This window comes from Papilio machaon, chromosome 21 (assembly GCF_912999745.1).
Source record: "Papilio machaon chromosome 21, ilPapMach1.1, whole genome shotgun sequence".
Taxonomy (NCBI): domain Eukaryota; kingdom Metazoa; phylum Arthropoda; class Insecta; order Lepidoptera; family Papilionidae; genus Papilio; species Papilio machaon.
Genome location: NC_060006.1, coordinates 1744016 through 1770686, shown reverse-complemented (window position 1 = coordinate 1770686; position 26671 = coordinate 1744016). Strand labels below are relative to the sequence as shown.

Genomic DNA, 26671 nt, shown 5'->3' with positions numbered 1-26671 from the left:
ACTGCGCTGTTTATAATATTTAAAATAAAATTGAATATGAAATAGTTTTGGAATTACTTTTTATATGTAAATATAGTATATAGTAAAGTGATTAATTCTTTGCTCAAAACGTTGTAGAACAAATTAGTCTTTCGAAGAGTACAAAATTCGTCATGCTGAATCAAATTAGTCCGTTTAAAATGCTAATAAGGCGTACAGCATTTGTACCTGCATACAAACCACCAGTTGAAAAAGATTTTGAAACAATAAGATACTTTATAAGTCGTCATAAGAAAATACTAATACTCACTGGCGCTGGAATATCTACAGAATCTGGTTCGTACGTGGATAATGGATCATGTAATAAGATTTTATTATAAACACTAATATTTTAACAATAACCGTCTCACACCATTTAAAACTATCAGCACTAATAGTATTAGGCCGATGTGCTTTTTCAAATAATCTACGTTTTAAAGATCATAAGAAAAACATAAAAGAAAGACTGGAAATACCTTCATTAATCTTAATACACTAAATTCTACCAGCCATCTCATTCATGAATGAACACTTTCATAAAAAAAATGAAAGCAGCATAAAATATTTAACTTCATTTGTAAAGTATACTCAATATTTCCAGGAATACCTGACTACAGATCGGAGGAAGTTGGTTTATATGCAAGAAGTAATCACAAACCAGTACAGTATCAAGAGTTTGTGAAATATCCTAAAGTGAGACAAAGGTACTGGGCCAGAAACTTTGTGGGGTGGCCCAGATTTAGTGCAGTACAGCCAAATGCTACACATTATGCTATTAGAGAATTAGAAAAGGTATATATTTTCATGGAAGTTACAATAATTCATTTACAGTAATCATAAAATAAAAAATAGTATTCCAAATATTTGACTATTGTAAATTGGAGAAATATTTTTTCTGTGTATTTTTATTCTTTCTTTGTAATTGTGTGATAATTTTAGCTGTTATATTAAGGTGGGTATCCATTATGTTCGCGAACCTCTTCTCTCCGCGGTCCCGTAACCGCTCTGATGGAGACGGGTACGCATATCTCCATAGGAATTTGCATGCGCGCGTCCACGAACAGATTGAGCTCCCCTTTGTGTTCGCCCAATTTAGCGTTACCCGCACCGTACGCGCTCCAAGTTCGCAAACGTATCCACAATGCGGAGATGTTGCAAGAGCGCGGACCGCAAGAGGTTCGCGAACATAGTGGATACCCAGCTTTACGTAAACTTATAATTAAAGTCTATATCTGTAGCTATCCCTAACTTGGAGTAGGTTTTGAGCCCCTGAAAATGAGATCTAGATTGTGAGATTCTATTTTGATACAACTATTTTTGCAGATCAACAAAGTGAGTGCAATAGTGACACAAAATGTTGATCGCCTTCATCATAAGGCAGGTTCGGAGAATATCATTGAGCTACATGGTACTGGTTACATAGTTAAATGTTTACAATGTACTTATGAAGTGGATAGGTACGAGTTGCAGGAGACAATGATGCAGCAGAATCCGGATATGGAGAATAGTGTTACGATGATCAGGCCCGATGGAGATGTTGAATTGTCTAGAGTAAGTAGACTAAATGATTATCTTACTAATATTATAAATACGATAGTTTAGATCAGGGATCCCCAAAGTATTTTGGACAAGTGACCCCCTTTTCCAAAATGAACCGTTATCTAAGCCCCCATGGCCAAATTATCTACTTTTAAGATCAATTATTGTTATTATATTTATATTTTTCATTCTGACTTAGGTCAATAGAAGACAGAGTGAGAAATAGCAATGCTTTAAGTTTGATATTGACCACTTTGGGAATCCCTGGTTTAGATGGATGGGCGGATGTTTGTTTAAAGGTATCTCCGGAACGGCTCAACGGATCTTGATGATATTTGGAATAGATGTAGAACATAGTTTGGAAGAACACATAGACTACTTATCAAGTTTTACCTACCTACCAAGTAGTATGTACTAAAGTAGGATGACATCTAGTAATGTCATATTCATTAATTAAGTAGGTTTGGCATTTGTTTTTTCAAACCAGCCTATCATTTTAGGTGTGAAAGTGTTCATTTAATTTCTCTCTAAAGATTTCTATTAATTAATACTTATACAAACATATATTGTTATTTCTCTCTCTCTCTTCCCAAGATAATATATGTTTTTCTTAAAGTCTAAAACATAAGAGTTTCGCTAAAATTGTAGTAAAAGAATTAAACATTTCGCACATTTCTCAGGTTATATCTTAACTATCACATCTTAAGATGTTTTGTTTTTCAGGAACAAATTGAAAAGTTCAGAGTACCATTGTGTCCGAAATGCCAAGGTCCTTTGAAACCAGATATAGTGTTCTTTGGTGACAATGTGCCGAAAGAACGAGTAGAAAAGGTTAGGAGCGAAGTGAGTGACAGTGATGCTATATTTGTATTAGGTTCAAGTCTAACAGTGTATTCGAGTTATAGAATAATATTACAAGCTAAGGAGGAAAAGAAAGAAGTGGCCATTTTGAATATTGGACCAACCAGAGCTGACAATATTGTGGATATAAAAATATCCACTAAATGTAGCAATATATTGATGAATTTACATAATACGATTTGATTTCAACGTTAATGTTTTTGGATCTGTTGTTAAAAATTGTTAAAAACAATAATTATTTAAAAAAAAAATTCTAATTATGTGATTTATATTCTACCTCTGTTGAATAAAATATTTTAAGTGGTATTGTGTGGATAGAAAATAAAATATACCATAAAATGGTTGTTTAGTTTTTTTTTTATTTCATACCAAATGTATAATTACATAAATCAAACTGCACAGACATTCTTTGCTTGAGCCATATATTTTGAGGTAATAAACAGTTTGTTCAAATTCAAATACTTGTTTAAATCAAATATAGGTACTATACAGGCACGATAACATGAGACACGAGTCTGATCAAGTCTCAAAAATAATTGAACAAGATTAACAGTACAGCGTAGCAACATTATTTTGGGAGGGAGAAAAAAAATGTAATTCGAATTACTTATCGCAACAACATTTCTTCCTTACTTGTTATTGTACTCGTGTTGTAATCAAATAGGAAGACAAAAATGTATCCTAATCAAAAGAGAAGAGTGCGGTACTTTAGTAAATTTGAGATCACATTTTATATGAAATTTTAAAGTCAAATATCGAGACTTAAGGTAGCTTTGTTATTCAATTAAAATGTCTAGTTTTCGTCAAAAATAACCTATAATTTTAGTGCCGATTACCTTAAATGGTCTTAAAACATGTCTGACTTCGTATTTATCTAATTTTAAATATAACCTTGGATATCGACTGGCGATGCACTAACACAAAAACATCTGTTTTTTTTTTTAAAACACAGTATATTTTTGTACAGCTGTTTCAGCAGTGGAAACGTTCAGTAAAGGAACAATTGATTAAAAAATATAAGTTAAATAAGAAATACACTACTTGATACTAAAAAAAAATAATTGAATTAAGTTTATTTAAGCATTAAGTGATTAATCTAACCACATTCACGATACCAAGTTATTACACATCTTAATAATTATATTATCCCTATGTAATTGAAAGCATTCTTAAGAGATTTAATTTGATTTATTTTTAATTTTACATTAAGTCATTTCACAAGTCACCGTACAATTTGTAATTCCGTTAATTTATAATAGGACTTACGACTCCAAAGTTAACAAAAATGCACATTTTATGCTGAAACAGGTCAATTATCACTGTATTTGAAACCGACAGAGATGCATTTTGTGTACAGTATAGTAAATCTAGTCAGATTATAAACTGGCGAAGTTTACAATAGGTCAGTGACAATGACGTATATTTTTTACAACAAATAGCAATAGCAGACTTTAACTTTATTTCTATTTTGTACCTGAGGTATTTATTATAGCCAACAAAATTTCCTTCAATTCATTTTTTTTTTAATTTAACAAATTACCATTCCCCTATGTCATAGTCACTAAAGTAGTCTTCAGCGTTGTTTTTGCGTGAGAAACCTAAATTATCATTGGTTTCTAAGAAGAAAAATCCCTGTATGAAACATATTAGTGTTATTACTGTAATGTCAAAGATAACGAGAGGTATGACGGATGTTTTTAGTCTCAGAAACCAACGATTACTTCGACAAGTTTAGTGAGCCAGTAATAGGCGCAGCTACGTTTACTTCAGTCACAAAATATATAAAACACTCAGAAAATGCCATAAAAGAAAACATACAAGACATCTACAGTTAAAAAAATCATATGAAACTTTTTTGACATTGACATGGCGCTACTGAGTTGTCATTAAAAATTTTGATCCCACCAGGTCAGATAAGTTGTCTGTCTATACCACAGAGAAATATTTTTTATCTATGGTCTCTAGATCAAGGAGTGAGCTGTCATAACTTAGTTTGACTATCTCACCGTGTCAGATAATAGTCTAGCTTGACCATAGGTTTCTGAGAGTGACAGAAAGTCATCTTTAAAGGTAGTAACACAGTTAAAGAAATGACTGTAGTACATTTATCAAAAGTAACTGATTACAACATTTCTAAGTATCTCTAGGTATTTTTCAGACCAAGTAACTGTGTTACGATTTCAGTCACACTTGTCTTTTGTCAAAGATTATGTAAAAGATGTCAAAACAAGTGTCACTGCACTCGTAATGAACAGTACTAAAGTTAATCTCTAATATTGGCAGTGAATTGTTTTGTATTCCGATAACTTTATTTATTCTAATTATGGAATATAATATACAATTATAATAATGACATTGAAATAACAAAATTAGACATGAAAGTAGAACCTATTTTCAACGAATTAATTTTCAAAAGAACTAAAAACTGGTTACAACAACATAGAAGAGTACAATATTTAATCATAATAACTAGTCTTTTTAAACGATGTAGTGTTGTTTATAAGTTAGTAGAAATAGCAAGAAATAAAAAAGTGACATATCGGTTATGGCGACCAAAATTAAGTTCCGACACAAACAGTTACAACAGACTATCGTTTAATACGACTGAATGTTGCGTTACCTTCTATGTCACAGTCGGCTTTGGTTGCATAAAATTTTCACGATAAAAAGTTCGCTTAGTGGAAACGGAGTCTAACTATTAAATGGTTCTACTTTGATGTCTTACTATACACTACATTTGTAAACGTGCAACTGTTGCCATAGAACTGCAATGACACTTGGAGAACTGGATCAGCGAGAGTCGGGTTAGAGAGAAACCTCTATACATGAGAAATATATCGCAGTTTCGTGGACTCTCCCTTATCCTGGTTCGACTGTAACTCAAGTGTCAATACAGTCAAATTCTAAGTTTATCCTTAAAAATAGTGCCTTAAGAAATGTTCATAGCAAAATTTAACATTACAACGATCAAATTAAGATAATAAAGTGAGTAAAAGAATAAGATTTCAATTGCATAGCTATTTGTTGAAAAAAAAATTAATGACAAAACATATTTATAAAAAATAATGCATTTTATATGATGTACATTGAAATATTTTATATTATATGTTAATTATACTTTAGTAGTTTAATATATACTCTTAAGTTTTATTTTAAAAAAAAGTTATATTTGTTGGGCATATTCATAGCCTAATATTATGAGAGGAAAGATTTCCTTGTTTGTTTGTATGCATTGAATAGGCTCCGAAACTACTGAAGCGATTTAAAAAAAATTCTTTCACTGTTGTGAAGCGACATAGATTATATTTATTCCTAGATTTCTTTTTAATTTCGGGCAGACCAAATCGCGGACAAATGCTAGTTATTAATTTATGAAACGAAAACATTGTCCCCTTTTTAATTGAAAAACTGAGAATAGATAAAGTTGAAATTTTTATACATTTCAAGTTAATGTGCAAAAGAGCATAAAGCTGTGACAAAAATGAAATAAAAAAAAAAAACCAATTAAGAATTGTGGCTGAATTTCCATGAATGTACGACAACTAGTAGAGTTTAAAGGACTAGCTTTATCTATTAACTAGCTTTTACCCGCGACTCCGTCCGCACGGAATAAAAAAAATTCACACAAGATAAAAAAAAAGTTCCTATGTCCGTCTCCTAGTTCTAAGCTACCTCCCCATTAATTTTCAGCTAAATCAGTTCGACCGATTTTGTGTTATAAATAGTGTAACTAACACGATTTTCTTTGATATCTTCTTCTTAGTGTTAAATCAGGTTTTTTTTAAATATTATAAAATTACTGTTTCAGTATTATTAGGTAATGAAATATTTATTATCCATCATATAAAAAGCATTATTTAATAACACACAGAAAGCATTCACATTGGTCTTAGAAAAAAGGAAACACTCGTTCAATCACTAAACACGTTAAAGTTGTTGTATCACTACGTCTCTATTCATCCGGCGTCCACAATTGTCTATATTTAACATTATAAGAAGTAATCCGCTTGTGGTTTCTTTGAGGGTACACCTCGGGACTCCTGCGGTGCTGCCTCAAATATTGTGAACTCACGTTGGAGATTCTCATTCAGTTCTAGGATAGCCGCTACATTGCCACATCTGATGGAATCAATAATAGGTTTTAACACATTCAGTGCTATAAATTTTACTATTAATTGAACTGGACAAGTCGGTGGCACTGAATGTGTTATATAGACAATAAACCAGACTGCACTTATGTGACAATTTGGTGAAGAATACAAATTTAATGCCGCTCTTTTGGAATCAACTAACCATTTGAACCCTTACTGCATTTATTATGAAGGTAGCGTGTTAAAAAAAATATTGTTTCCTCAAATATGAGTTTATTTAGATCTATTAAAGAAAAAAGAAAAAAACTCTTCAAGAAAAAAAAATACTTCGATGAACAGAAAATAATACTGTATATTGACAAAGAAATGCTAATCTAATTTGAAGAATAATTTAATAAAAATCGTATTATTGTTATTTAAAAAAGAAAAACTAAAATGGCGATCATATTGTATTATGTATAGTGTGCAATATTGTTCTCATGTAAGTGGCTTTTAGTTTGTTTTTTTTGAGAATAAATTCTTTAAACCTAAACTACAAAGTGACGGTAAATGGCTTCCTATGCAGTAAGGGGTTAATGTGAACAGATCACTTGAATATACTAAATTTCAAAGACTAGACCAACATTTCATGCTAAAATTTATAAATGCCCAAAGTATATGCAGAAACCAGCTTTTGCTTGTTCATTCCTAATAATAAATACAATTAAAGCACCAGAGAACTATCAAATTTGTTTGATTAAATGTCAACAAAATCACATATGAAAAAAAAAACTTTTTTTTGACAATCACTTAGTTACTCTTACTAACCTGTAGCAATAGTTGGGTGCGGACCAGACTGTGAGTACGGTCTCATTGAAGTGCCACTTGTAGCCCTCCATGACGAGCTGGTGAGCGCGGCAGATCATGTCTATATCATTGGATACATTGAACTGCGCCACCACATCCGAGCCAAACAGGTAGCCTGCGCCACGAGGTGATACCCCCCACCCTTGAGTGTCTGGAATTACACCGTACACTTTATTCTAATTTTTTTCTAGACAGAATTGCACATTTTTTTGTCTAAATCATATTTTTTTTTCACTAAACTAACTATCTATCCATACATTTTGTATTTAAATTAGTAAGAATTAGTTATTCTTTACTTTTACTGATTAGTTAATCTGTTTACTTAATTTTGGTATTTGATTGAAATTATACAGGTTTTTTTTTTATTACCGGAAAAAAGGATCAGGTAATGTAGAATACTTCAATCTTTAATATAGTCATTATATTTTTTAACTCGACAAAAACAAAGTGATTAACAAATTAAAATAAATCTTGTAAAAACATGGTGACAATACTTTCTTTTATTAGCGTGGACAAGACACTGGAGAGGAAAATATTATTACAAGCATTTTCTTTGTGTGTGTACACACTGGTATATTCTTTTGCAATCAACCAATAAGTAGATTTTTTTTTAAATATTAATTTTATATTTTATGTGACACCATAATTTTTTCCGCTAATTCAAAACCACCCTGTATATCTTACTAAAACAAAAAATGTTAATGTTTAGATAGATGGATGTTTATTTGAAGGTATCTCCTGAACAGCTCAACGGATCTTAATGAAATTTGGCACAGATGTAGAACATAGTCTGGAGGAACACATAGACTACTTAATATTTTTTTTAATTATAACGATAATGTGGGTTTCCACTGTTTACATACAAAAACATATTATTATCTATGTATTATACAAAAGATTAACTAAATGCCATACCTTCCGGATCACTCCACAATAAGTCACACATAGGTCCATCATGTGGTACTTCTTGTTTACGGTCGATCGTACGTATTTGATCGAGTGTCTGTATAGATGGACTCAGGCCACCATGCACGCAGAATATCCGTCCATCAATTATGGCTGATAGTGATAAATAGTCGAAGATTTCTGTGCAATACCTTTAAAATACAATAAACTTGTTTCAACATGAAAATTGAAGTATGTCGCAACACAATTTTACGTATTGATAGGATTTAAAGCAGTGTTTAAAATTCGGAGATTTAAAAACTTAAGGCTACATCCTTACAATGATAGCCATTTCAAAAAAGTACATAAAACGTTTTAGAGACAAAAATCCTTTGCATTTAAACTATTACACACATATGTGTTTTCGTGTTTAAAAATTTTATATGAAATTGATCTAGTCAGCCAAAAGTTGTATTTAATTATTTCTCTAACATTGTAAATTTAGGCCTCGAGAGAAATTTATTTCTAAACAAAATTTATAAGGGGGCAATAATCCTGAAAAATGGGACATGGATCCAAAAAGGTTGGGAAGCACTGATTTAAAGGGATACATGACATAATACACCAGTGTTCCTTATTCATCCTTACTGATCTAATTTAAAAATTTCACTAATGTTAACAAAAAGTTTCTAATATTGGAACGGCTAAAACACTCACTTACATATGTCCGATGTTGTCACCGACTAGTTTACCTATATTATTTAATGATAATGTCTCACGAAAGTTTGAATAATTTAATATAAGTTTCTTTTTATCACTTTAGCTTAATATTTATTTATTAAGCTATTTCTATCTCAAAGAATTGGGCAACTGTTAGTTACATAACCTTACTAATATTATAAATGAGAATGTATGGATGGATGGATGCTTGAATGTATCTCAAGAATGGCACAATGGATCTCGATGAAATTTCGCATAAATTTAGATCATAGTCTGGAGGAACACATAGGATACTTGTTGATTTTTTTTTTAATTCTGCGCGGACGGAATCGCGGGCCAGAGCTAGTTCATTATAAAGTTGAACCTGGATAAGCTTGAAGAGACATTGGTATGTTTCACACTGATAGAATATTTCTTTGCATCCCGAGTTTTTCTCTTTTGGAGGTTGTCTGTTGGGACCAGACAATAAATTTTGCTTTTACAGGTTTCTAATCTAGGTTCAACTGTATTTGAATTCATATTAATTTTTAATTACCTCCACACAGTAATTGAACCATATTTCCTCAAACATTCATCATAGAACCCGTAAACTTGTGTAATCTGACGGGATTCATGGTTGCCACGGATTAATGTGATACGATCTGGATAACGGACCTGCAAATAATAGAATTTGTTCATATTAACATTCAATAGAACCTGTTTAAAGCAAACTTCAATAACTTGAAAACTTCCAAAACAGAGATTTTTTTAAATAATACAGTAATTTGGTGGTTCAGGGGTTAAGCACTTGACTTGCAATCTGTAGGTCTGGGGTTCAAATCCCGCCATGTACCAATGTGTTTTAAGATTTACATATGTAAATTTATCCGACATTCTTACGGTGAAGGAAAACATCGTGATGCAACCTGCACATATCTGAGAAGAAATTCAAAGATATGTGTGAAGTCAACCAACCCACACTGGGCCAGCGTGGTTGACTATGGCCTAGTCACCCGTAACTTGGGGAGGCTCTAAGACCCTCGGTGGGGATGTATAGTGAGCTGATGATGATTGAATATTTAGGCTATTTGAAATGATTTATATCCTGTCTACACACTTCAATTATGTACAAGTCATAAATTTACTGTACTAATAAGTAATGGGTGGATAGATGTTACATATTATCTTATGAGTAAGACACCATAGCTACAATTACCTAACATATTCTTCTCAATATAACATACTAGCTTTTACCCGCGACTCCGTCCCCGCGGAATAAAAAATAGAAAACGGGGTAAAAATTATCCTATGTCCGTTTCCTGGTTCTAAGCTACTTGCCCACCAATTATCAGTCAAATCGATTCGGCCGTTCTTGGGTTTTAAATAGTGTAACTAACACGACTTTCTTTTATATATATAGATAATGTTTACAAACATAATAAATATGACAATATTTACCTTCAATGCAAGTAATAGTAAGAAAGTTTCTACTGAATAAAAGCCTCTGTCAACAAAATCACCCATAAACAGATAATTAGTCTCTGGTACATCACCGCCTACTTTAAATAACTCTTTGAGGTCATAAAATTGTCCATGAATGTCACCACAAACCTGTAAATGAAATACAGGTTTCTAAATTGGTCTACCTGGAATTATTATTAATAAAAAATATTATATCACTTGTTAAATGTAACACATCCAAATTATATCCCGACTTACAAGAGAGTATTTTTTTTCTTTTCATAGGCATGTAAGTATTATTTTATGTATGGAAGTCTGTGTGTATGTTAATTCCATTGTGATAGGGCTAAAGCCAGTCAGGTTTATTGCTATTTAAAAATTTACAACAAGTTACTTAGAATATGTTAAAGTAGGACAATTACTGTTCCAAAAAAGGAAACTATATAAAATATTGATACGTATGTAATGTCAATATTGTTGTGATTAAAATTTACCGTAACTGGTGAATCTACTCGTTGCACATTACTTTCTTCTACAAGAATCTCGCGGGCTTTCGCACAAAGTGCTTTAACCTCCGCCTCCATTATTATTTCGCATCTTTTCAATTGTTCTATTTGACGGTCCAGGTCACTTGTATCAGACATTTTATGTATATTTAGTTTACTTACAGCTGCAATTCAAATAAAAACGTTTAATCTTAGAGGGTATAATGTGGTCAAAAAGCTTCGTGGTCGTTGTTGCATACCGTCAATTCGTTTTGAAGAAGAGTTGACCTGTATTGTCTTTATTAAAAGTGAATTATTCTTTTGTAATATAATACTCACAAGACTTTTTTCCCTCTTAGTGTTTAAGAAAAGTCGTTTATAATAGCATTAGCGTTAAAAATCACAAAATACTTCACACTTCACAAACAATCACAATTCACAATTAGTATATACCATAGAGTAGAGTAAAAAATTTTTCAGTTTATCAAAGATTTTCCTTGTGTGGTATCTTTCTTCAAGTCAATATAAATATTGAAACCAGTAAACAAAATTCGAAAGCCTGGATTATCTTATGTAATTTATCTAAATGTTAAATATTGTGTTTATTTTGAAAAGGTGAAATAATAAGAATGTTTCGGACATTTTGCATCACTATCGACGTTACATAATCTTTGAGCGGCGAAAACCATAAATTAAAATGTCAAAATCAAAATGACACGACAATGACACAAAATCACAGAAGTAGAATATATGACTCATGAAAATATTTCATTCATGCGAATGAGGATTACGATTATTAAATATTTATTGGATATTTCTTACAATAGCTTACAGGTAGCAAATGTCAATTATCGAAAACATTATCTCATTTGGAATTTTGACTAAATTATTTTGAATGCGGAGACGTAGAACGTACAAATATGTCTGCCGTTGTGGGATGCGCGCGCATGAGTTTTGAATGTTTTTTTTGACAATCAATCTGACAACTACAAAAACGTACTGTAGCATTATTACGATACTATTTTTTAGTGATCGTGTAAATAAATCCGTTTACAAACTATCGAGGTCGAGATTTTAAATACTTAACGTCGTGTATTGTAGTTATTGATATTGATACAGTGTTTGTTAAGTGTTTGGTGTATCTTGTGGAGAAATATGGGCAATATTCACACTGTTGGGCCAAATGAGGCGCTTATAGTCTCAGGTAATTTACGGTGTTTTCCTTATAACAACATTTTGATTATTTAAGTGTACTTTTTGAGAATCGAGATTTTATGTTGTGAAGATGTTACCGTAAATAACGTAAACATTAATTTTTTGATTATAAAAACATGTTTTATCGTTTACTTTGTTGCTTTTATATCGGTTTTGTAAATGTAAAACTGTTTTATATCTATGTATTTTTTTATTTAATTGAGATAACCATTAGTAAATTAAAAGTTTATTTAGGACCATCAACCATTCCGCTTAATGAGTCGTAATTACTACTTTTTTCAATGTCAATATAAGTGCCTATTGTTTGTTATACTGCTGAAGGCCACAGAGTGATACACTACAGAACGATCTTCTGTTTATTGATTATTCTATGAGTAGGTGCTTATGTTTTTACAAAGTTCATTGTTCAATGAAATATTTACGCGAATAGGAAGGGGAAATACTCTCCGTCGATAAAAGATAGGCAATGCATCTGCAATTTCGCGGCGAATTCAGGTTTCCGCTTACTCGTTTGCCACCTTAATAAAAAAAATAAAGTGTAAAAAGGTTGAATACCTGTTAACTATCATAAAACATCTGAAGTTTAATCAATCTAAATTTGGCTTAGCATCTATGAGTCATAAACTACATTACAGTACATACCCACCATAGTACCGTGTATTTACGACTAAAGAGCTATTGCTATTGCTATGTTTTACTATAACATCTTAAATTAATAAAATGACTTCTAGGCTCTTACTGTGAATAACGACTACTAAAACAAAGTACCATTCATGTACTCAAAATGTCTCGAACGCATTGTAGAGTTTGTAAAGATATCGTATTCATAGAGGCGTCGAAATGACAGAGGCAGCGGCTAGTTAATAGACCTGACATCATAGTAGAATAGAATAACTGATAACAAGAGTAACTTTTCTCGATAGCGCGCCTTCTCGACGCTGTCTTGGATTTGGAGTATATTAGAACAGAATTAACTGAGACAAAGGTGGGCATTAACTCGTTAATCCGTTAATCGTTAATTAACGAAGTTAAAATTTTCCTTAACGGATTAACTTTTAAGTTAAATTCAAAAAGTGTTAACGCTCTTGTTAACTTCCGTTAAATTCTACTTCCGTTAATTTAGTCCGTTAATTGTTACAATAGACACTTATTGACGTGTTGTCATTTTATTTAAATTATGCATCAGGCTACATTCGTAAGTTCGGCTATGTTCGGCGACCGTCGGCGAGTCGAATGGTGACCGAGAACGAGAGAGAACGAGAGCGAGCGAGTGTGATGCATGTTATACAAATACAATACACCGAGCGGCCGGGATAGACGTGATCAAAAGAGTACCACAGAATCCTTGTTAGAAAATAGTGACGATTTAAACAAACTTACCTCTATCAAAAATTGCGAAGCTTAGGCGCTAGACACCTTCAAAGTTTATTAATTATTTCACATTTACACAAATATCTCTAAAAGTCTTTATTACATTTTATTCACATTAAAACTGGTTTTCATTTATTTAAAATCACTTTTTTTAGAAAAAGACTTTGTTATAAAATCAACATAAGGTTCGAAAACACTTTACTCTTAATACAATAATTGTTATACGTGAGACGCAAAACCTATTAAAAGAGATAAACTCTGCGTTGAATTGCAATCAAAATAATCGAGATTACTCTTCAACGTCGTACCTAAAATACAACTAAACTTTGTTGCAGACAAAAATGTTTATTTTAATTTTGGAGTTTAAAGACAACAAAAAATATTTAAAAAATAGTTTATGGTTCATTTGAAAAAGCGTACAAATAGGATTTTTTTGTCATTGCGTAGATAAGAAACAAACAATGAAAAATAAATTTAAAAATTCGAAAGACGAAATGTGCACGCAATAAACGTTCCTCAAAAACAAAAAGGATTTAGGTGTTTATTACCGTCGTTTGTTTTTTTGGGGCTTCTTCATAGTCAACGAAAAATAATTTTAAAAACAACAAAAATATGAACAAAGGATCAAATGGACAGCCGCACAGAGAATGCGATAACGAACTCGATGGATTTATGGCCCCAACCCTTCTAATGGTCGGGGATGCACGTGCGCTGCGCAAAGACAATAGCGAAGATAATTTGTTTGTTTACAAAAAAAAGTATACGACAAAAGGAGAAGGAATGAGGAAAAAGATAAAATAATTATGTTAGTGAAATAATGTTAAACTGTGTTATACTAAATTTATGAAATGTTGCCACAAGTGACCTTTACAAAAAGACATCGATTTTATTACGTATATCGAAAGTTTATTTTAAAACTAATCGAATGTCGTTGAAAATAATTCAAAACCATATTCTTACTAATTAACTATAACGCTTTTATAGGTGATAAGAAAGAGAGAAGACATCACCCGCGATCGGTTGTTTTCGTTATGTCGTGTAACTTATGCTCTATACACTGAGAGTAATTTAACTTGATTTAACATATAACAATAGATCGGACGATAGATCATTAGATGATAGAAGTTATCGAAGGCATCTCAGTTGTATGGTTTGATGCGTTGAGATGTATCACTGGATTGTTTATATAATTTATTTATCAATGTTATAATAAGTTTCCTCTGATGTTAGAAGTTTTATTAATAAATCTATATTAATAAATAAAAAGTACCTAAAAAATGATAAGTCTGTTCGTGGGTCCTTAGCTAAAATAAAATAAAAAAAACTTGAGAGGTGTCAAGGGACACCCGGATGGAACGAAGTTCCTTTCGATTAATTAGTGAAGGAACCAATGTTTATTCTATGAATAAAAAACTTAAGTCTTCACAAGAAGTACATTTTATTTATATATTGTCACGTCGTTGCCATGGTTACTATAGCAAAAAGTGTCGTGACAACTTTTCGTAAGAATTTTTTCCGTCTAGCCCCCTTTCACAACGCGCGCTAACGAACTTCGTTCCAAAAATATTATCAAATTATACATAAAAATAAATGTTCAGTTGTTGGAGTATGAGCAAATGAATATCGGGTGCAAATAGTAACAGATAAAAAATGTAAATACTGCACAAAAGTTTTGATTGTTTTCTTTTGAATATTATCACATGTCGTACTGTTTAATAGAAAATTTGTGTTGTCTAAATTTAGTTTGCTCTCTAATTCCGTGACGTCGGATTGTCGATAAAAAAATTGACTGAAAAAGTCAATTGTCCATCATTGTCAGTGTAGTATATAAGTGTGTGTAACTAGTGCACGCTATGTCATTATTATGGTACAGGCATTAGTACATCGCTCCTATTGTCTAAATTATATTTTAGTATTATATAACTAAATTATAGATAGGATTAGCGATCTCCCGAGATTTCGTAAGGGCAGTAAAAAAATAGCCTAAGTTCTATTGAAAGTCTCGACAAAATCGGTCCATACGATTCGGAGATTATACATATGGCCGTTTCCCGCTTGCGCCTTATACTCGTAATATAAACAAAAATTAACTTTAACTGTTAACTTTAACTTGCGTTAAATTTTCGTAAATTAAACGCTTTAACGATTAACGAATTTAAATTTTTATTTAACGAATTAACGATTAACGAAGTTAACTTTTTGATTAACTGTGCCCACCTATGAACTGAGACAATGTTAATATTTAACAGTACTCAGTGCGGTACATTGGACTGGTATCAAGTCGACAAAAACCGTTGAATTCTGGTACTTGTTTCGACCACTATATTGAGGTATACAAGTACGTTTTTTTTGTGAAGTGTTCATATTACTTTAAGTTGATTTTAATTGGAACTTCCTCGTGCTTAAATTGGCGCGGTCGTATAATCTTTAACCTGCGGTCTCGCCCGCGTCCTTGATTAGATAATGTTGCATTTGATGCGTCTGGAAACGAACATGATATTTTTAACCTTACTGCGGTTTCTTTGAAACTAAATCGAGAATAATTTTTGATATGTGGTCAGTAAATTACAATTTAAAGAGTAACGTATCGAATTTCACTCCGAGGTTAATAAATGCGTAGGAGAAATCTAATTCCAGTATTATTTATAACGAGTTAAGGTATAGTTATTTAATTAAGACTCCGTCCGCGTGGAAAAAAAATTAGAAAACGGGGTAAAAATTATCCTATGTCCGTTTCCTGGTTCTAAGCTACCTGCCCACCAATTTTCAGTCAAATCTATTCAGCCGTTCTTGAGTTATAAATAGTGTAACTAACACGACTTTCTTTTATATATATAGATAGATTAGGAACGTCAAGCATGAAAAGTGTCGAAAAGTTATTCTGATCTAAACTCTTCATGTAGGTACATCGATAAACAATACGTACGTACTACGTATTTTACATGTAATCGTGGTTTCAGTTCATTTGTATAATGATAACATACATTAAAGCAATGGTCAAATAAGCGTCACGTACGTGATTTAATATCTATTAATAGATGACGCACTATCGTATGAATTCTGACAATCTACATTTAAAAAAGCCAGTACAAAGTCAGATAATTTAAAAAAGAGGTCGATTATGGCTGTTTTTATAAAGGGTTAGGGGACAGCCCCCGAGATACTTCTCCGCCATTTTGATTTTATTCTTTTGTTTATTTTACCCCTCATATTTAGAATCTGCAATAAAGTATATTAGTAAAAGATCTAAATCACCAGATGATGCGTTTGGCTTGTAATAAATTATAATAAAAACATTTTGCTCTAAGGAGAATTTTATTTACGAGATGGATGAATTGCGTGAAAGGTGATATGATCAAGAAGGGATCAAGATCGTAATGGAGTACGAAAACCTGGTGTGTCGACCCTACGTAAGTGGGATAAGAACAGAGATGATGTTTCGCTCTAGTCTGTATTATTCCCTATATGTAAATAATCAATGCGATTCGTAGTAGCAATTTAAAAATAAATTAGAAAAGAGTAAAAAAAAATGATATTGCACAATTTATTAAAAAAGTTATTTACCAACTATGTAGTTGTTAACTTTAAAATAACGTTAAAGTTGAAAAGACCCTTCAATCAAATTTAGATAACTAACAAAAACATTCCTGATAAGGGTTAAGCATGTATCATCAGTGGAATTTGTCATTAGTTGCACAACTGGAATCATTATTACCACTAACATTTATATGTATGACGGATTTAAATATGTCGCTTATCAAAAAGGGAAATTCCCTATGCAAATATCTATGAAGTAGGCCTGGGAAGAGATGGATGGATTGTGTGAAAGGTGACATGATCAAGAAGGGGGTGACAATGGAGATGACGGTAGACAGATTGATTTGGAGAACGGAAACCTGGTGAACCGACCCTACGTAAGTGGGTCGGTGCACCAGGATACCCGGATGATGAAATCTGATTACTGACATCAATAATTGTGTCTATAAGTGATCTTCAATTTTATTAATAATGCCACGGTCCATAAGGCATAGAAATTTATCGCTATTTTTATTTAAAATGAGCTATTTCTTGCGTTTGGTTACGTCTGTTTGCTCTGACGTCATTCACATTTTTTAAATGCAGATAAACGCAAGATATGATTACATTGGTGATAGAATTGTCAATAAAAAAAGATTAAAAATAGCAACTAAGATGTGTTTTCGTTTACATTTCCAAAGATAAATTTTTATAATAGCTTTTAGCGTTCGGCGAAATGCTTGGATATAGATTTATTGTGTGTTCCTTTAGTATTTCATAAAATTTATTTTGAAATTATAACAAGACCCTTTACAGAAGATATTTTCTGTAACAAATACAAAACTGCAAAAGCGTATTAAAATTATTCTTTTATAATTATCACACGATGTATCAAATCATGATATCAAAACTAATACGGAGTTAACCCCATAGTATGTCTAAATACTTTTCAGCATGTAAGTAATACTGCATAGTAATATAGTGGAAAATTGTAAACACCGTAATACTTTCTTAAAATATTTATTACACTAATTGACAGTCACTCTACGATTTCTAGATCTATTCAACAGAAGAACAAACTCATATCAATATTATACTGCAATTGAAATCACATTTTTGTATTTACACGTGCATTCTTTTGCATGGAAGACCATTTTCATGTGAAAACTCTCATTGATTCTTGAGCGGTACGTTTAAATCAAGCCCCACGTATTCTTGATCATGTCCGCACCTTTCTCGCCTATCATGATTGCAGGGGCGTTAGTATGCGCAGCGATTGTCTTTGGAATAACACTGCTGTCTATCACACGAAGATTTCTAACCCCATATACTCTTAATTCTGGATCCACAACTGCATCAGGATCTGTTACTGGGCCCATCCTGCATGTAGATATTTGATGATGCAGTGTCGATGTCACCGTACGGATCGCGCATTCCCAATAATTGTCACTATCGAATTTATACTGTTTGCAATTCGGGAACTTTTTCTTGTATAATTTCGCACCGTACTTCTGAAACGAAGGTGTTTCAACTAATTTATTTATATACCTTATAGATGCGATCATCGTGGCAACATCTTTTGGATGCTGCAAGTAATTTCCGTACAACGCAGGTTGCTCGAAAGGATTTTTCGATTTTAATTTCATGTAGCCCTTAGATTTCGGATGTAGTAACATCATTAAAATTGTGAAGCTTTCAATTTTTTCCAAAGGCTTGTATACGTCATTGTACAACCAGTCCGCTATTCGTAGTCCTTTCGATACCAACTGTCCCTCGTCAGTTGCCATAGATGCGCAGGATCCAATTAATTCAATGTCGGGGTAATCACCGACCTCATCGGAGACGTTAGTTTTTAAATATCCTATGGTTTCCACACCAGCTAGTGATGTCAAAGGGCCATCGCCGAATTGCGTCAACTTCACGCCAGTCTGAACGAGTCCAATATTTCTCGTTGCTATGGTCAATCTTGTTGTGTTAAGCGTGTAAGCTAAAGCGGGAAAGGATATATGGTCGTAGAGCGTTTGACCAACAGGCAAATCCTGTATCACGGGTATCTCAAAGGATTCTAATTGACTTCTCGGTCCAACACCCGAGAGCATTAACAAATGCGGTGATTCAATAGGGCCGGCCGAAAGTATAACTTCCTTTTTTGCTCGAATTTGATACACTTGGCCGTTTCTCTGAAATTCTACACCATATGCCGTCTTTGTTATTGGGTCGATTAAAACCTTTGTTACTCGACTATTTGGTAGAATGTGAAGGGTCTTTCGGTTTTTATGTTTGTGCAGGAATGCTTTTGCGCTACTCATCCTGACTCCGCGGTTTATTGTCGCTTGAATGTAGTTAAAGCCGAATCCGTCTGGGCTATTGTAATCGACTATTCGATGTCCCAAAAATTTCACTCCGTCTAAAAATGCTTTTGATAGTTTTGATCTGAAATGAAGTAATTTGATTTACTTCTAATTTGAGTTGTGGTATTTATTATTTAGGTTGATATATTTTGAAATTAATAATTTTTTACCTAAATGGAACATCTTCAACTGTAAGTTCTCCGTCTCGGCCATGCCATGGGGATTTAGATTGGCCTTTGAGTGTTGCACTTTCTGACTTCATGTAATATGGTAATACTTCTCTATAAGACCTGAAACATTATTAATAATCTATGATTATTAAAACGTAATGTTAAACTAGCTCTATTTTAATTTTGAATAAGCGTTGAGTATTTCGAAATTCTAATACTTTCAAAATAATAATGCTTTACTTGTATTTTTTTTTCAGGTACGTTCTTGCAATTACTTAGTGAGTTACGACAATTCGCTTTACATTTCAAAAAAATGATAACGGTAAGAAATTGTTAAATATATTTTTTTTGTACTTTTTGCCTGGTATATGCGTTATTATACTATAAGGATAAAAATAAATAGATACGACTAGGTATGCTAAAATAATTGCCAAAATAAATGCTAAAATAAAAATAAATTGCGTTAAAAAGTGATTTGATTTAAAAGTCACACTGGATGTTAAAATTGACTTCTAAGATGTTGATTTATTATCTGTTGTCGTTGATCGACATAAAAGATAAAATAGTTATGTCTGATAAAGGAATTGTATGACGAAGATCAACTACGTCATCTATCTAATAAATATTTCTAAGAAAAAATACATGTAAAATGATGATGACAATTTATTATATTTTGCATTTTTTTATCCTTTCTATTTTCAGGCTTTTGTTATTACAGTTAGGTACATCTACAACTGTCAAAGCTATTAAAAAATACCCACCATCCGTAATTTCCCGCGGCTGCGATTCTGTCCCAATCTTCAGGCAACCCACGGGCATATATCATATAGTTGACTACGCTCGTGCCCCCAACTGCCTTGCCTCTTGGCCAGAAACAACGCTCATTTTCCATACCTGAAAAATGTATTTATATCTGAAATGTTTCATCCACCTTTTCTTACTTTATTTCGACTACATCACCAATTAACTAATATCAGGTGGAATCGTGGTTAAACATCGATTTTTTCCTTGCAACTCCTTCTAACATCTCCAAATATTAAGTGATCCGACGCCCATTTTAAATAATTTTGTGGGACATAGTTGTATTTTAGGTTAATATTGTATTATAAATAAATAAATAGACGTCCGCAAAAGCATGGGAACTACATCGACGCATCCGAGGAAAAGTGTCTCTCTTGGGATGTAAACTTTTTCGTCGGGTGGGTCGAGATATGTCACCGACCTTTGGAAGAAACTTTTTGCTTGCCTACTTTATGCTTTAGTAGTTACAACGAAATATGTATGTTTGACTTTGAACCAATAATTTTAACATATTTTGTTAAGTAAATTACTATTGAATATGTTGTTGGACTGTAATTTGAACGATTAACCGTACGTTTCAGAGTCCAAAATCTCTTTATAAAAGATATTTCATCCCTGTCATTATATTTGTCATACAAAACAATATGTTTTAAACGTAGATTTTATAACTAAGAAACCCACCGTAAATATTCATATTATATATTTTAAATATGCAAAATTGACATTGAAAATATGTTAACATTTTACTAGCTTCGTAAAATTTCCTGTGGTGGAGATGTGAAACAGTGAACACGGAAGAATACTCTTTATGATGCAGATATTTAAATGAGCTATATTTTTAATAAGTTGGTAATGAAAATATTTAAATGAACATTTTTTCTTACTAACTAGACATCTAACAGGAAATATAAATTACGTATTAAATGTCTTGTTAATTTCAGGGATGTTCTGATTAGATTCAATAAATGTTAAAAAATAACAGAATTTTTTATAGCAACTGAAGTAATCGTCTGTTTAGTGCGTGCCTGAGGTCAATTTTTTATCCATTTCCTCTTCGTACTCTTTTCTTGTAAGGTAAGAATGGGAACGAATGGAGACGAATACCCTCTTTATGTACGACCTCCTTTGTAAAAAACTGTCTTAGAAGGCTATGACTGTACAAAAGTCGATGCTAAAATATTCTTTTAACTCACCCATACAAACTCCTGGTTGGCGCTCCATGAAGTATGGCCACACGTAATCTGTCCGTTGGAACAATGGCGCTAAGATAGGTACACCTGTCAGTATTGATTCACCTACCCCGGCCTCTAAGAGTAAGACAGTCGCTTTCCTGCGCGCACTAAGTCGAGAAGCAAGCACGCTCCCTGCCGATCCCGCTCCGACGACTATAAAGTCGTACTCTACTAAGGGTCCATTGAATCCTGTAAATTATACGGACAAGCATTAGTTATGGATATATAACACCTTTTGTGTAAGGGGATACCAGCATGGCACCTTATTAAAGGTTTAAGACCCTTTAAAAATTTGCCGCGGCGTTCACCCGTCGTCAACGGGTGGCACAAAGGCCACTGCTCAGTACTGTCAAACTAGCCCATTCGTAAAACAATTTCCTAGTATGGCTCTGTCTTTGTTTTGTTCACGTCACATTTATTGAATGACTGTTACGAGGCAATTACAGAAGTTACATTGCTAGCATATTTAAGCTAATTACAACAAGTCAACACCTTATTTATCATAAATTGTATTAATAAATTAATAGTAAATAGCGGTCCTTAAATTTATAGAAGTGTAATTTTTGGCCAAAGTAGATGTTCTATATGTATCAATATCATGGTATTTGATTGAATGTGGATGGCTATAAAGGTAGAGGAAGATCAAAGAAAATATGGATAGATTGTGTGAAAGAGGATATGCGTAAGAAGGGGGTAAATTCAGATATGAACGGCTGATACAGATGTATGAAGGAGTAGTACATACTGTGCCGACCCTCCATAAGGATAAAGGCAGGTTGATGATGATGATCATGGTATTTTTTCATGTATTAAACAATATATGTAACTAGCTTTTAACCGCGACTCCGTCCGCGCGGAATAAAAAATAAAAAACGGGGTAAAAATTATCCTATGTCCGTTTCCTGGTTCTAAGCTACCTGCCCACCAATTTTCAGTCAAATCGATTTAGCCGTTCTTGAGTTATAAATAGTGTAACTAACACGACTTTCTTTTATATATATAGATACTTTAGTAATAGAGAAATCTCGTCATATTTTTAATTACGCGATAATTTCCTATTTAGAGCATTTTAATCTCAATAACACCAAAGAGGGAATTCTTTTATAAATAAAGTAAGTGTTAGAGGTCAATGAAACTTTCGAATAATTTATAAGAAAAGAACATTTATCATCTGGACGAGAACAAGGAAATGAGTTAAATTTAAAATATACCGTTTCATCGCGAGTCATTAAACTTTTTTTGGTTTCTGTAATAATTTACCAATGTCGTGTCATTGAACCTTCGCGTTTCAAGTTCCATGTACGTTGTTCACAAATTACATTGCCTTATGTAATTTATGTAATGTAAACGTTGAATCTTACATTATTTATTTATTTCATTGAGTAACCGCATCTAGCAACCTTAGCACAGATCTCATTTAGTGTTTTTGGAAATTTAAGAACTATGGCGTCCTTATCGATGGTGCGTTTTCCAGTCCTCCCTCTCTTGTACCATCTTTATCTGTTATTGCGGTTATAATGTTTCGTATCGTATCAGATGTCCCAACATCTTTCCTCTCCTATTTTATATAAGTTTTAATATTGTTCTTTCTTCGTTTATTCCATTCAGCACTTCCTGATTTTTAACATCTTGTAACTATGTATTTTAAAAAAAACTATCTAAAAAACTAAATTTTAACACTGGATCCTGATCCTCTAAGCGGCACTAGCTAAATGGTTAAAAGAACAGATTTCCGATTACCCTATCGTAAATCGAACCCCACCATTGCACAATTCTAAAACTAAGTTAGCCCAAGCCTAGTTAATTTTTACTAATAGTAAATTAAAAATAATCTGCTAAGGTTTTAAATAAAAAGTATAACAGCGTAAGAGTAAATACTGTGTAAGGCATTGGGGAAAGCTTTTGTCCAGTGGTAGACTGACTCAAGCTGATACTGATGAATATCAGCAAAAAAATAAAACATTAATACTTGCCTTTAGGGAGATCGTAATTATCCCGAAGTATTGAGAAAACATCTGGTTCATTTGTATACGTTTGTAACATAGGTGTCTGTAACATTGCCTCCAAGAATTGACTCTTAGGCCTTCCTCGTATGTCTCTGCTATTCCTCGTTGGAGTACCACAGAATTCTTTACACGGTCGTGAACTAGCGTAAATGTTTTCTTCTAATATAATTTCTTCTTTGTTTTCATATTTACTGTGATTGTTTACAGCCAGTACACTATTTATTATTAATGTTATTATCACTTTGTTTAGTAACATTTTAAAATAATATTTAGAATTTTTTTTAATTTAAACAGCACATTATTTTTCACACAATTAACTGCCCTTAAATTAATAAAACTGTATGAAATAAAACACTATTACATTATTTTAATCGTGAAAGAAAAGGACTACACTGAGTGAATTCTTATTTAAATGTGTGCTTCATCTAAAAGATTCCTTGCAATATGTATTGTATATAAAGATGCCAAAGTTATTCTTCGACCGGTTTAACTTTTTTTTTCGCATCGCAATTAAAAACGTTGAACTTAATTAACAGTACGTTCATCTTAAAGTTAATTTAATAGCTGTAATTTATCGAAAATAAGTAAGTTAGTATATCAATTTTTTTTAATGATATTTATAAAAAAAAGTTGTGATGAATGTGGTTTTAAATAGCTTGAAGTGTGCACGATATTGTTCACGATCGTAATAAATTTGGCGTTTCATTAATCTATATATATAAAAGAAAGTCGTGTTAGTTACACTATTTATAACTCAAGAACGGCTGAATCGATTTGACTGAAAATTGGTGGGCAGGTAGCTTAGAACCAGGAAAAGGACATAGGATAGTTTTTACACCGTATTCCGCGCGGACGGAGTCGCGGGTAAAAGCTAGTATTTGTATAAACTTGAGTTTACAAAAATGCCAATCTGATGTATTAAAAGTCATTGAATAGTTTGAGATTTACCGTAGGTTTCTGAGGCCAAAATCTCTGTATAAAACATATCGTCATCTCTGTCATTATCTTTGACAAAATAGAGATAACAATATGTTTTAAACGGAGATTTTCGTCTCAGAAACTCACGGTTAGTAATGAGTATGATAGAAGTGTGATAAGTAAACAAGAATCCAGTAAACGTTTGTAAAATCCTAATAAGGTAAAGTAAGGATTTTATCTTTATTGCGTTTAAAGACGTTCTGCAAGAAATTGAAAAAAAGGGAACAGGTTAGTGAACCTGTTCAAAGATTAAAGTTTACGCAGCTTGCATTTTTGAGTTTTTTTGAAGTTTTTTCAATCCGATGCTCCGGGGTTCGTTTTTAAGCTGAAATTATTAGTATTTGACAGTTTTGTTGCAATCTCTGTGTTCATAATACATATTTAGATGAAACGCCTTAAATATTTCAATAGCAAAAATTTGGATTAAACACGGTAAAATCTATTGCTAAAAACTTTTTTCACGTAGAAAATCAATATGGTCAGACAATTTTTTGAATGAGGATAACTTAAAAATAATTACTAAAAATAACGCACATACAAAAAGGTTTTTGCATAGCTTTCAAACGACTATCATCATCATCTCCCTGGCCTTATCCCACTCACAGCACAGCAGCGATAAGTGACCGCCTAATAAATTGCCCACTTTATTTCTCGTAAAATAAAAAAAAAAACATTTAAATGGTGACCATCTTTCACTTTATTCATATGGATTGTAATAAAAATAAAATAACAATAATTTTCGTTTTTCAATTTTATATTTAATCGGAAAAATATAAATAAAAGCACATTTGTGACTTAATTTTGATTACCATTATAGATTCCAAGTTTGTTTTATCATGTCAGCAGCTTTTTCGCCTATCATTATACCTGGGGCATTTGTATGAGCGGAGATAGGGACTGGTATTATTCCAGTGTCGACGACTCGTAACCTTTTTAAACCATGCACTCTTAATTCAGGGTCTACCACAGCCAACGGATCACTTTGCGGTCCCATACGAGTAGTCGCAATCTGGTGATGCAAAGTTGCCGTAAGAGTTCTTACCGCACACTCCCAGTATTCATCAGAATCAAATTGTAAAGAACTACAAGTTGGATAATTTGCTGGATACAATTTAGTTCCATATTTTTGGAATGGTTCAGTCGCTGTCAATTCTTGGATATGTCGGATAGCTGCTATGAATGTCGCCACGTCCCGGGGATCGGTTAAATAATTACCGTACATCTTTGGATGACTGAAGGGATTACTATCTTTCAATTCTAAGTAACCAACAGATTTTGGTTTCAATAACATAGGAAAGGCGCTCCACGTATTTGTATTGTCTATCGGTCCAAACGCATTATTAAAAACATTATCTGTTATTCTCATTCCTTTTCGTACAGCTTTACTGCCTCCCGGACCTCCGTCTGACACTATTGAGCCTCCTATACTAATAAGTTCAATATCGGGAACTAAGTCAGGATCATCGGATATCGGAGTTTTAATATATCCAATGCCTTCTACCCCACCTGGCGATGATACTGTACTGTCTCCATTTTTAAGCCACTGCACTACTGTATTAACATCAGATGCTTGAGATTCGAGAAAGCTAATATTTGTTTGATTCACAGTAAATATTAGTCCGGGGAAACAAATGTGATCATAAAGACTTTTTCCCACTGGAAGGTCTTTTATAACATTTATCCCGACTGACTTCAAATGATCTTTGGGACCTACGCCAGATAACATTAATAATTGTGGTGATGCGATAGGTCCAGCAGACAAAATTACTTCTTTCCGAACCGTTACTCTATGCAAAACGTTATTGCGCACATATTCAACACCGTACGCTGTTTTAGTTTGAGGATCTATCAATATTTTCGTTGCTCTGGTTTCGGGTAAAATGTGCAAATTTGGTCTGTTTTTGTGGGTATGTAGGAATGTTTTAGCGGCACTGAATCTGCGCCCCATTGACATTGTCACTTGGACCTTCCCAAATCCTATTTTCTCAGGAGCGTTGTAATCGACTGTTGGATGTCCAAGTATTCTTCCAGCTTCTAAGAACGCCTTTAATAATTTGGTTCTGAAACAAAAATAATTATTTATAATTTATTAAATCTATAATGTACACGTATGAGGTTTGAAAATTACAATATTTTTCCGACATCA

The 26671-nt window shown here is 32.7% G+C and overlaps 4 protein-coding genes across 5 annotated transcripts in view; 2 read left to right on the top strand and 2 right to left on the bottom strand.

Moving 5' to 3' along the window:
* Positions 1 to 20: 20 nt before the first annotated feature.
* LOC106709941 (NAD-dependent protein deacylase Sirt4) lies at positions 21 to 2622 on the top strand. Its single transcript, XM_014501872.2, has 4 exons — positions 21 to 315; positions 620 to 810; positions 1342 to 1569; positions 2281 to 2622. Exons 1-4 carry the CDS (start codon positions 153 to 155, stop codon positions 2599 to 2601), a joined length of 903 nt encoding a protein of 300 aa, XP_014357358.2. The 5' UTR covers positions 21 to 152; the 3' UTR covers positions 2602 to 2622.
* A 3638-nt stretch (positions 2623 to 6260) lies between these two features.
* LOC106709869 (serine/threonine-protein phosphatase 4 catalytic subunit) lies at positions 6261 to 11329 on the bottom strand. Of its 2 annotated transcripts, none has more exons than XM_045683172.1 (7): positions 11225 to 11329; positions 10895 to 11070; positions 10398 to 10550; positions 9496 to 9614; positions 8271 to 8452; positions 7317 to 7506; positions 6261 to 6537 (listed from the first exon to the last, which is right to left on the bottom strand). In XM_045683172.1, the coding sequence occupies exons 2-7, from the start codon at positions 11042 to 11044 to the stop codon at positions 6408 to 6410; spliced, it is 924 nt and encodes a 307-aa protein (XP_045539128.1). In that variant the 5' UTR covers positions 11045 to 11070; positions 11225 to 11329; the 3' UTR covers positions 6261 to 6407. The 2 variants fall into 2 exon arrangements, with proteins under 2 accessions (XP_045539128.1, XP_045539129.1); XM_045683173.1 differs by lacking the exon at positions 11225 to 11329 and adding an exon at positions 11146 to 11207.
* Positions 11330 to 11649: 320 nt separating this feature from the next.
* Positions 11650 to 26671, top strand: part of LOC106709879 (flotillin-2) — a 179334-nt gene continuing 164312 nt past the window's right edge. Inside the window, exon 1 of the mRNA XM_014501782.2 lies at positions 11650 to 12089. Within this exon, the coding sequence (XP_014357268.1) occupies positions 12041 to 12089 (49 nt within the window). The 5' untranslated portion in view covers positions 11650 to 12040. The remainder of the gene's footprint in view (positions 12090 to 26671) is intronic.
* LOC106709878 (glucose dehydrogenase [FAD, quinone]) lies at positions 18126 to 23770 on the bottom strand. Its single transcript, XM_014501781.2, has 5 exons — positions 23515 to 23770; positions 21503 to 21730; positions 20270 to 20402; positions 19509 to 19628; positions 18126 to 19420 (listed from the first exon to the last, which is right to left on the bottom strand). Exons 1-5 carry the CDS (start codon positions 23597 to 23599, stop codon positions 18181 to 18183), a joined length of 1806 nt encoding a protein of 601 aa, XP_014357267.2. The 5' UTR covers positions 23600 to 23770; the 3' UTR covers positions 18126 to 18180.